The sequence below is a fragment of the Bufo bufo genome, chromosome 5, assembly GCF_905171765.1.
Source record: "Bufo bufo chromosome 5, aBufBuf1.1, whole genome shotgun sequence".
In the NCBI taxonomy this organism is placed as follows: domain Eukaryota; kingdom Metazoa; phylum Chordata; class Amphibia; order Anura; family Bufonidae; genus Bufo; species Bufo bufo.
Window position 1 is genome coordinate 512,959,135 of NC_053393.1, and position 12,508 is coordinate 512,971,642.

A 12,508-nucleotide genomic window follows, 5' to 3' on the forward strand; every position below is an offset into this window, starting at 1 on the left:
GAAGTGCCAGCAAGGTGACTTGTGTAATATGGACTTTCCATTGTGTGTGTATTAACACCAAAGACTGCAAAGTGACGTGTTGTTTTGTGCAACTGCTGCAAGTGTGAATAAACACTGAAGTTTGAGTTAAGAACTTGTATGTTGCCTCTGTACTGTGTCCACTTACGCTATCTACCAGAGCGAAACCCCACAATATATATAAATATATATTTGTGTGTACATATATATGTGGAGAGAAGCAGTGAGGGCAGCAGCAGTTGGCGTGGCGCGTGTCTCCACAGTTAGGGCTCATGCACACAACCGTATGTATTTTGCGGTCCGCAAAAAATTTGGATGACGTCCGTGTGCATTCCATATTTTGCGAGACATAACAGCTGGACCCTAATAGAACTGTACTATCCTTGTCCGTAATGCGGACAATAATAGGATATGCTCTATTTTTTTGCGGAACGGAAACGGAATGCACACAGAGTAACTGTGGACCCATTGAAATGAATGGTTCCGCATACGGTCTGCAATAAAAACGGAACGGACACAGAAAGAAAATACGTTCATGTGCGTGAGGCTTAAGTAAACAGAAGACCAGGAGCGTTGCTAAGGCACAAAATGGGCCACTTTAGAGCTATTTTTGTAATAGAAATGTACGAGTTCAGTAATTAAAGTATATTACAAAAATGGTCGGTATCACTGCTCCTATACATTGCAAAAAAAAAAGGGTGACAGGTTCACATGTAACAGGAGTGTCAGGAGTTTGAAGCCTTTTTTTTACTTTGGTTTTATAGAAAAGCATGAGGGAAACCACCAGGAAAAAACTGCCATAGCGTACAACAAACAAAACCGCTGTCAATCTAGACTTTTCTGTAATTTGGCTTCAGCATTTCTGACCAAACAGAAACGCTCCTTATAGTCCGTGGGGTCCGTCTGCAGCTTTTACTTTCAGATGACCCCGCACTTCCGTTATTCTCATTGTAAGGGCTCATGCACACAAACGTATTTTCGTTCCGTGTCCGTTCCGTTTTTTTGAAGACTGTATGCGGAACCATTCACTTCAATGGGTCCGCAAAAAGAACGGAAGTTACTCCGTGTGCATTTTGTTTCCATATTTCCGTTCCGCCCAAAAAATAGAACATGTCCTATTATTGTCCGCATTACGGACAAGGATAGTACTGTTCTATGAAGGGCCAGCTGTTCCGTTCCGCAAAATACGGAATGCACATGGACATCATCCGTATTTTTTGCAGATCCGTTTTTTGCAAACAGCAAAATACATACGATCGTGTGCATGAGCCCTAAGGGTCCATTCACACGTCCGCCAAATGGGTCCACATCCGTTCCTTAATTTTGCGGAACGGGTGCGGACCCATTTATTTTCAATAGGGCCGCAAAAGATGCGGACAGCACACAGTGTGCTGTCCACATCCGCACTTCCGTTCCATGGCCCTGCAAAAATATAGAACATGTCCTATTCTTGTCCGCAGCCTCCGACAAGTAAAAGGAACTTCTATTATAGTGCTGGCCATGTGTGGTCCGAAAAATGGGTAAAGCACATGGCCTGTGTCCATGTTTTGCGGACGTGTGAATGGATCCTTAAGTTGCCAGGGGAAAAAAAACAATTGTAAGTGAGTCCAAATTGACTGAAGGCGGCAACACAAGTAGACGGGGACAACGGAAGTAGGAGGGGCAGCAATACCGTAGTGCAGCACCAGATACCACAGTGCAGTACAAAATGCTGCCGCCCTCGACACAGTATTCGGGCTCATGCACACAAATGTATTTTTTTTCCATATCCGTTCTGTTTTTTTCTTTTTAGTCCATAGGCAGAACCATTCACATCAAAGGGGCCAAAAAAACGGAAATGATTCCGTGTTCAATCTGTGGCCGTATGGCTGTTCAGCAAAAAAAAATAGAACATGTCCTATTATTGTCCGCATTATGGACAAGGATAGGACTGTTCTATTAAGGGCCGGCCACTCCGTTCCACAAAATATTAAATGCACACGGCCAGTATCCGTGTTTTGCGGATAGCAAAATGCATACTGTCTTGTGCAGAGAACTTCAGATCGTTATGTACCCGGCTGGCTGCCATGAGGAGGGCTCTGATGGCCCCCTGGGAAATTTCCCTGTAGGGTCTATGGCCAGTCTGTCCCGGAATGTTGCTATCTGCGTGGAAAAAGAGAATGGGGGATTGGATTATAAATAGTGGAAGAGCCAGCGTCCTGAGTCGGGGTCAGCTAAAATATTACCGCTAATGGGTATTGGAAAGCGGAATTTTAAAGGGGTTGTCTCACAGACACGTGTCTGGCAGAGGTCCACTGATCATGGGAGCGGGGGCCTGTGCGTCCTGTATGAATACAGCCTAGTCCGCGCTCCTCTTCACATACAAAGCCCTGAGTGGTATTTTCCAGTATGGACGGTGCCCAGGCCTGAGCTGACAGTTTTGCAGTTGTCAGAGGCGCTGACGGTGCGCTCCAGCGCTGCTCTCAGCTCCTAAACCTTTTATTTTAATAGCTGCTTAACCTCGTTTGGCCTCCCTGGAGGGCGGCCGCCACTACGACTGAGCCCAGTGCCAAGTGACTGTGATGCCCGGCCGCCGGAGCAACTGTGTGACAGCTCGTAATTTGGAAAGTGGGCTGCTATCACTGCCATGTGAATTTTTATAAATTTTTTTAATCATCACTCACGGAAGCCTCTTCAAACAGCTGCTCGGCAGGGGTCCTGGTGTCAGACCCCACTGATCAGATGGTGATGACCTTTCTAGAGGACGGATCATCGATATTTTACTCCCAGAAAACCCCATAAACCTCACGCGGCACATTTACTAATCCTTTAGACCAGGGATGCCCAACCTGCGGCCCTCCAGCTGTTGCAAAACTACAACTCCCAACATGCCCTTATATCAGTAAGCTGTCTGGGCATGCTGGGAGTGGTAGTTTTGCAACAGCTGGAGGGCCGCAGGTTGGGCACCCTTGCTGTAGACGGAGTGCACTCCTACACGCGGTGTGCACATGCCATGTAGAGGATACATTTGGTGCATAGCTAAAGGCTTTTGTATCATTTCATGACAATTATTTATCGGCTTATTTTGTGCCAATAGTTTGGTGCAAAGTGTCAAACTGTAGGACAAGCCCCCCGTCCCCCTGTCCCTCTGGGTTCAACGGATTGTCTAGACTCTGAACCGAAATGCACCAAATTATGGTGCATTTATAATAAATAATAAGTGTGGTCTCAAGAGTTTTTGCTGTTGTTTATTTTGTAACATGATGTTTTTTTTCTGATATTTTTTAACTCGGATGGAGACGCTTATAATAAAAACACAATGGGTCCGCATGTGGATAGTATGCGGACCCATTCATTTCAATGGGTCCTCAAAAAATGCGGACTGCACGCCGTGTGCTATCCGCATCCGTATGTCGGTTCCGTAGCCCCGCAAAAAAATTGTGCTTGTCCTATTTTTTTCTAGTTTGCGGACAAGGATAGGCATTATTACAATGGATCCACAAAAATAATGGATCCTCAAAAAAAAACGGATGCCATGCGGACGTCATCCGTTTTTTTTTTTTTTTGCGGACCGCAAAACACATACGGTCGTGTGCAAAAGGCCTAAGTGTAAGGGTCCATTCACACGACTGTATTTTCGGTCCGCAACTAAGATTCGCATTTGTTGCGTGTCAGACGTGGACCCATTCATTTCAATGGGCCGCAAAAAATGCAGACAGTACACCGTGTGCTATCCATTCCGTGGCACCTCAAAAAAGATAGAGCATGTCCTATTCTTGTCCGTTTTGCATTAGGCTTTTCTAACAAAGGGCGGGATGTGTTGATCCACAAAATACGGAACGTACTCAGCCAGTACCTGTGTTTCGCGATTATGCAATTTGTGGACCACAAAACAGATACGGTCGTGTGAATGTCCCCAAAAAATATAGCAGAAAGACCACAAAAATGCTGCAAAACACCATGTGTCAATTCAACCTGGTCAGTATTTACCACCTATCCACCCCTAAGACTCCTTACACTCGCTAGTGCAGGGTCCCGGAGCGCCCCCCATTCCTTTCTCTCCTCCCAACCTCCCCAACAACTAAAGCCTCATGCACACGTCTGTGGACCACGGACCGTGAGATACCGGCCTGGATTCCTGTTGAGTGCAGGAGCGCACGGCGTCATTGGTTGCTATGACGCCGTGCACTTCGTGCCGCCGCTGCTGTACAGTGATACATTCGTATAGATAAAACGGGTGTATTACTGTACAGCAGCGGGCGCACGGCCGGTATCTCACGGTCCGTGGTCCACGGACGTGTGCATGAGGCTTAATTGCTGAGAGCGAGGCAGTAGTCATCATGGAGCATCACGCGTGGAAACTGAATGGCCAAAATGTGATGTGAATATAGAACATGCGTGGTCTGTGGCGCTATAAGAGGGTTCGGTTCAAGGCTCTAAGGGCTCATTCACATCACCTCTATTATTTATTTATAAATAACAGAAGTGCCGAATTCGGCAAATAACTGACACTAACGGAATCTAACAGATCCCATTGACTATAATGGGATCCGTTTGGTTTCCGTTCGGGAAAACATGGTTTTTAGCGGAGCCTCCAATGCAGATGGGAAGGAGCTCTTACTAGTTAGGCCCACAGGATTGACATTTGAAAGGTTTCCACCATTTTTTGACAACCCCAAACCCCCTGGTTTATAATGGCAGACGCACCAGAGATAACAACGCAGCACAAAAAATGTCCCACATGCGTGCAGGTATAGAATCTGCTTTGGCGTATCCCTCAGGAGAGGGGGATGGTGCAAAGGTAGCCATCATACCTAGCCCCTGGTGCTTGAGGGGGCCCCAAATCCCCTCTGCCACGTAAGAAGACACCAGTATGGCACATGGTAGGCGGGGGCCCTGTTTGAGATTTTGCTTTGGGCCCAGGAGCTTCAGGTTACCCCTCTGGGGGACGGCCTATTGTGCCTCTTTTACGGTTTTTTCAGTAACAGAGCTATCATATGGCAGGGACAAAAACTGGGAATAAATCTTTTCATTATGGGGTACGTCTGATTAATCAGAGGCGCGGGCACAGCACAGGTGTACGCGTGAGGGCGCCGGCGCTGCTGATTACTCACCTGTTTCTGTGTAGGGTATAATTAATCATGGCCTTGTGAGGCGAGGACAGGGAGACGATGGGGAATAGTTTGCATTTAGATTCTGCAAAAAGTCATTTGGATTACGTGCCTCGCACCAGCTTGGCTAATTTCATGTTTTTTTTCCTTTCATTTGTAATAATATAGTTAATTAACAAAAAATATATTTATATATATATATATATATATATATATATCCTTTAAGGCCTCATGCACACAACTGTATCCGTTTTTTGCAGTCGGATCCGCAAAACACAGTCGCATCCTGCAGATGCAGACCAAAACTATGGTGGTGTGCATGAGGCCTAAATTGCAGTTTTTTTGGCATTTTAACAGAACTGCATAAAACAGGTAGGTAGCCAGCCCCTGTGATGTCACAGCCCTATAAAAAGTCTCAGCCGGTCTCCGCCATTTTACAGTGAAGTTTTCAGGCACTGGGGACAGTGGTAGAAAATACTTTATTTGAAAAAAAAAAAACTACTGAGTAGTTCAGGGAAAGATCATTCATAGGACTCATGCACACGACCGTTTTTTTTTAAGGTCTGCAAAAACTAGGTCCGTGATCCGTGACCGTTTTTTCGTCCGTGGGTCTTCCTTGATTTTTGGAGGATCCACGGACATGAAAAAAAAAGTCGTTTTGGTGTCCGCCTGGCCGTGCGGAGCCAAACGGATCCGTCCTGAATTACAATGCAAGTCAATGGGGACGGATCCGTTTGACGTTGACACAATATGGTGCAATTGCAAACGGATCCGTCCCCCATTGACTTTCAATGTAAAGTCAGGAGTCCCTTTTATACCATCGGATCAGAGTTTTCTCCAATCCGATGGTATATTTTAACTTGAAGCGTCCCCATCACCATGGGAACGCCTCTATGTTAGAATATACCATCGGATTTGAGTTAGATCGTGAAACTCAGATCCGACAGTATATTCTAACACAGAGGCGTTCCCATGGTGATAGGGACGCTTCAGGTTAGAATATACTAAAATAACTGTGTACATGACTGCCCCCTGCTGCCTCCCCCCCCTGTTTTTAACTCATTGGTGGCCAGTGCGGCCGCGCCCCCCCCCCCCTGTTTTTAACTCATTGGTGGCCAGTGCGGCCGGCCCCCCCTCCCTCCCCTGTAGTTAACACATTGGTGGCCAGTGCGGCCGGCCCCCCCTCCCTCCCCTGTAGTACTGTAGATTCATTGGTGGCCAGTGGGCCCCCCCCTCCCTCCCCCTCCTAATTAAAATCTCCCCCCCTATCATTGGTGGCAGCGGAGAGTACCGATCGGAGTCCCAGTTTAATCGCTGGGGCTCCGATCGGTAACCATGGCAACCAGGACGCTACTGCAGTCCTGGTTGCCATGGTTACTTAGCAATTTTTAGAAGCATTATACTTAGCTGCGATGTCTGTGACCGGCCGGACGCTCCTCCTACTGGTAAGTGAAAGGTCTGTGCGGCGCATTGCACAGACCTGTCACTTACCTGTAGGAGGAGCGCCCGGCCAGTCACAGACATGGCAGCTCGCAGGTAAGGGAGGGGGGGCGGCCGCACTGGCCACCAATGTGTTAACTACAGGGGAGGGAGGGGGGCAGCACCTGAGGGGTTAATTGTGCGGATCACAGCCCCCTGTAAGAGATCGGGTGCTGCCAGGCAGCAGGGGGCAGTCATGTACACAGTTCGTAGTATATTCTAACTTGAAGCGTCCCCATCACCATGGGAACGCCTCTGTGTTAGAATATACTGTCGGATATGAGTTTTCACGAAGTGAAAACTCAGCTCTGAAAAAGCTTTTATGCAGACGGATCTGAGGATCCGTCTGTGTGAAAGTAGCCTACGGCCACGGACCACGGACGCGGATGCCAATCTTGTGTGCATCTGTGTTTTTTCACGGACCCATTGACTTGAATGGGTCCGTGAACCGTTGTCCGTCAAAAAAATAGGACAGGTCATATTTTTTTGACGGACAGGAAACACGGATCACGGATGCGGCTGCAAAACTGTGCATTTTCCGATTTTTCCACGGACCCATTGAAAGTCAATGGGTCCGCGAAAAAAAACGGAACACTGAACAACGGCCGCGGATGCACACAACGATCGTGTGCATGAGGCCATAGGCCTCCTGCACACGAACGTGTGCTGCCTGTTGCCGTATTGCAGACCGCATTTGCGGATCCGCAATACACGGGTGCCGTTCTGTGGGCATTCCGCGTTCACTTCAATGGGTCTGCAAATCCGGAGATGCTGGAATGGTGCGGAACAGAAGCACGGAACGGAAACCCACGGAAGGACTACGGAGTGCTTCCGTGGGGTTTCGTCCCGTACTTCCGTTCCGAAAAAAGATAGAACATGTCCTATCTTTTTGCGGAACATGTGCAGGAGGCCATAGTGTAAGGGAAAGGATAGGGAGGCATTATCCACACTGTAGGGAGAGAGCAGGGATCAATAGGAGAGTGGACAGCCTGGGTAATAGGAGCGTTTCTATTACACCTTGCTGCACTAATTGGGGTCTATTACTACAGATTTTAGGTTGTTTTAAAGAGTATTTGCAGTAATCCTAGCATCTGTTATTGGGTTGAAAGTGCGGTCTGATACAACCAGTTTTGGGATGTCTTACTTTTAAATATATAAAAGTTCTTCCATTCGCCCTTGCTTCTGGGGTGAATTTGCAGTCTGATACAACCAGTATTGGGGTGTATTTATTTTAAATATATAAAAGTACGTTAATTCATCCTTGCTTTTGGGGTGAAAGTGCGGTCTGAGGCTACATGCACACGAACGTTGTTTTTTTCCGTGTCCGTTTTTTTTGCGGATAGTATGCGGACCCATTCATCTCAATGGGTCTGCAAAAAATACGGACAGCACACCATGTGCTGTCCGCATCAGTATGTCCGTTCCGTAGCCCCGCAAAAAAAAATAGAACATGTCCTATTCTTGTCTATTTTAGGCATTGTTACAATGGATCCGCAAAAAAAAACAGATGGCATAAGGATGTCATCCGTTTTCTTTTGCGGATCCGCAATTTGCGGACCGCAAAACACATACGGTCGTGTGCATGTAGCTTGATACAACCAGTTTTGGGGTGTGTTTATTTCATATATAAAAGTGTATAGCGTGTAATAGAACAGGTTCTGTAAAGAATCTATGTGGAATCAGCTGACGAGGGTGTAAATGGAGTGCGCTTCTTCTTGGCGCTAACATCGACCTGTAAGGGCTCGTTCACACAAACTTTTCTTGCGTTCCGTATACGATCCGTATACGGAACCATTAATTTCAATGGTTCCGCAAAAAAAACTGAATGTACTCCGTATGCATTCCCTTTCCGTATTTCCGTTTTTCCGTTCCGTTCAAAGATAGAGCATGTCCTATTATTGCCCGCAAATCACGTTCCGTGGCTCCATTCAAGTCAATAGGTCCGCAAAAAAACGGAACACATACGGAATGTACTCCGTATGTCTTCCGTATCCGTTCTGTTTTTGCGGAACCATCTATTGAAAATTTTATGCCCAGACCAATTTTTTCTATGTAATTTCTGTATATGCCATAAGGAAAAACGGAACGGAACTGGAAACAATACTGAAAAAAAAAAGGAAAAACGGCCCGCAAAACACTGAAAAGGTTATACGGTTGTGTGAACGAGCCCTAAGGCCTCTTGCACACGAACATTTTTTTTTTCCGTTTACGTTCTGTTTTTGGCGTTCCGTATACGGACCATATAAGGAACCATTCATTTCAATGGATCCGCAAAAAAACCTTCCGTTTCTGTATTTCAGTTTTTCTGTTCTTTTCAAAGATAGAACATGTCCTATTATTGTCCGCAAAACAGACAAGGATAGTACTGTTCTATCAGGGGCCAGCTGTTCCATTCCGCAAAAAACGGAATGCACACGGACGTGATCCGTATTTTTGCGGACCGCAAAATACTGAAAAAGCCATACGGTCGTGTGCAAGAGATAGTTCACACTTGAGTTATTTGGTCAGTTTTGGCCCTGTGGCTGCCCAAATAAGTGAAGTGTGCAGTGATTCTAAGAGCGACGCCTGTCATCTGCATGTCATACTGACTGACAGTATTATTTCACTACCACAGCAGACTCTCTATGCGTGCTAATGCAAGGCACAGTGTTCTACTCCATTATACAGGCTCTCTGCAGCCCGGAAATGGCAGTTTTCTAACGCAATTCATCACAAATAAATTCGGATCAAATCGTTTTGGGAAATTTGGCGAACAGTCGCACAACGGAACGGCCGCACAACGGCGGTGTGCATGAGGCCTTACGAGGCTAAATTTAGTGTGGGAAGTTGAATGGAAATTTTAATATAGCCATACTGGTCCAGAAACAGACATTATTAACCCCTTAGTGACCACCAATACACCTTTTTACTGTGGTCACTAAGGGGCCTTAGGCTGGGCCGCCACTTTTTTACGGCAGCCCAGTCTAAGCGCTGCACGGGTCCCCCTTGCAGTAGGGAGCAGCTCTCACATGAGAGCAGCGGCCCTGCTCTAACAGCCCGGACCGGCAGGAGTGCCTAACCAGGCTGTTTAACACTTTACATGTCTCCCATCGGCACCCCGCAAATGCGATCACGGGGTGCCGATGTGTGTGAAGGCTGGCTGGGGTCTCATGTAGGCCCCATACCAGCCTTAAGTCATTTCCAGCAGGCTGTGCCTCTCTGGCGCAGCCTGCTGGTCAATATCAGAATAGCACTGATATTAAAATGCAATGCACTATAGGGATAATGCATTGCATTTTAAAATCAATCAGAATGTTGTCTGTTATAGTCCCCTTTTAGGGCTATTAAGTGGTAAAAAAATGTATTCAATAAAAAAAATCCCATAAAAAAATTACGCTTTTTTCCTTGAAAATACGCTTTTCAATGAAAAAAATTGCAAAAAAAATCTCCCACATATGTTTGGTATTGCCACATCCGTAACGACCCGGATTATATAAATATCACGTAAATTATACCCTACGGTGAACGCCGTAAAAAAAGAAAAAGACAGAATTGCTAATTTATTCTTAGTTGCCACCAAGCGGCAATGCAAAAACATTTTTTTCTTTTAAAAAAAAAGGGGTTTTATTGCAAAAAAGTAGTAAAACGGAAAAAAATATATATGTATTTGGTATCACTGTAATCACAGTGACCCAGAGAATAAAGATATTATGTTATTTATAGCGAAAAATGAACGCAATAAAATTTATAACGTAAAAACGCAGTGGCAGTATTGCTGTTTTTCGCATCTCCCTCCCAGAAAGAGTTATTAAAAGTTAATTAGAAAGTTATGTGTACCCCAAAATAGCGCCATCAAAAAACTGCAACTTGTCCCGCAAAAAACAAGCCCTCATAAAGCTTTATAGACTGAAAAATAAAAAAGTTATAGCTCTTGGAACGCGACGATGAAAAAAGGAAGAAAAACGCTTGGTCAGTAAGGCCCAAAACAGGCGGGTCACTAAGGGGTTAAAGGGGTTGTCCCATCTGGGACATTTATAGTATATGCCATAAATGTCAGGTGCGGGTCCCACTTATAAGACCTACTCCTATCACAAGAACGGGGCCCCTCGAGTGAATGATTAGCACATCACAAATGTGCGGCCTAGTGGTGAATGGAGGATGGGAGCTCACGCTCTCCGTTCACTTTGGGGCCCCTTTATTGAGAAAGGAGCAGGTCCTAAAGGTAGGACCCGCACCTATTGGACATTTATGGCATATCCTATCAATATGTCATAAATGCCCAGATTGGAATACCCCTTTGGCCTCTTGCACACGACCGTATGTATTTTGCGGCCTGCAAAAAACAGATCGGCAAAAAATACAGGTGACGTCCGTGTGCATTCCGTATTTTGCGGAACGGAACAGCTGGCCCATTATAGAACAGTACTATCTTTGTCCGTAATGCGGAAAATAATAGGACAAGTTTTATCTTTTAGCGGAACGGAAATACGGAAACGGAATGCACACGAGTACCTTCCGTTTTTTGTTTTTTTTTCACCATTGAAATGAATAGTTCTGAATACGGACCGCAAATAGAAACCGCAAAAACGGAACAGAAACGGAAAAAAAATACGTTTGTGTGCAAGAGGCCTTTAATAGACCTCTGAACTGTTGCTGATGTATTCCCATCTCAGACAATAGGAGCATATCGCTAGGATATCCGCAATAAAAAAACACACAGAAAGAGCGATAAATAGTGTGGATTTATGTGTGTTTTTTAACGCAGATTTTCCACGTACAAATATGTGTGCAGGTCGTCTTAAAAGGTCTCGCTATGTAACACTAGAGGAAAGGAAAAGTCACGCTGTTGCCCACAGCAACCAATCAGGCCGCTGCTTTCAGTTTCCATCTACTGTGCTGGTGCCCGATTGGTTGCTAGGGGCAACCCCACAGTACTCGCCTGCACTATGTGTTTTGTATTTGACCACCATTTTGCCTGCAGTGATCTATAGTTACCCTATTGTGCAAGCCATACTGTATCCTCATGAGGTTCCAGGGCCCTTCTTTTTTTAGTTCGCCATTCTCCGTTGTTGGCATCAGATTTCTTTGAGCTTTCCATGTCTTCTCACCAATCGCTCTGTCCAAAAAGAAAGAAATATAGTGTAAAGTGTGAGGAAAATACAGGATATTTATTACAGAGCACAGTGAGGGGGATTTATCAAAACTGGTGAAAATGAAAACTGGTTTAGTTGCCCCTAGCAACCAATCAGATTTCACCTTTCATTTCCCAAAGGAGCTCTGAAAAATGAAAGGTGGAATCTGATTGGTTGCTATGGGCAACTAAGCCAATTTCACTTTTCACTATTTTTGATAAATCTCCCCCTGTGTGTCACTAACATAAAATTTGCTTAAAGGGATGCCCCGATTCTAAAAATGAAGTTAAAATGGCTGACACAGATAAGGCTACTTTCACACTAGCGTTTTAGTTTTCCGGTATTGATATCCGTTATAGGGGCTCAATACCGGAAAAAAAAACGCTTCAGTTTTGTCCCCATTCATTGTCAATGGGGACAAAACTGAACTGAAAAAAACCGAGTGCTCCAAAATGCATTCCGTTCCGTTTAGTTGTGTTCCCATACCGGAAAGCAAATCGTCCTGGGATGCGGAGCAAGACTGATCCAGCATGACCCCCAATGCAAGTCAACGGGGACGGGTCCGTTTTCTCTGACACAATAGAAAACGGATCCGTCCTCCATTGACTTTCAATGGTGTTCATGACGGATCCGTCTTGGCAATGTTAAATATAATACAACTGGATCCGTTCATAACGGATGAAGATGGTTGTATTATCAGTAACGGAAGCCTTTTTGCTGAACCCTGCTGGATCCAGTATAAACGCTAGTGTGAAAGTAGCCTAACAATGGAAACCAGTGGCACAGCAAATCTGAAGTCATTTTAACTTA

The 12,508-nt window shown here is 45.4% G+C and overlaps 1 protein-coding gene across 2 annotated transcripts in view; it reads right to left on the bottom strand.

Moving 5' to 3' along the window:
• MLLT10 (MLLT10 histone lysine methyltransferase DOT1L cofactor) overlaps positions 1 to 11,679 on the bottom strand; it is a 188,600-nt gene extending 176,921 nt beyond the window's left edge. For both annotated transcript variants that reach the window (XM_040434434.1, XM_040434433.1), the window contains exon 1: positions 11,562 to 11,679. In XM_040434434.1, coding sequence (XP_040290368.1) covers positions 11,562 to 11,642 — 81 coding nt within the window. In that variant the 5' untranslated portion in view covers positions 11,643 to 11,679. The remainder of the gene's footprint in view (positions 1 to 11,561) is intronic.
• Between the last annotated feature and the right edge of the window lie 829 nt (positions 11,680 to 12,508).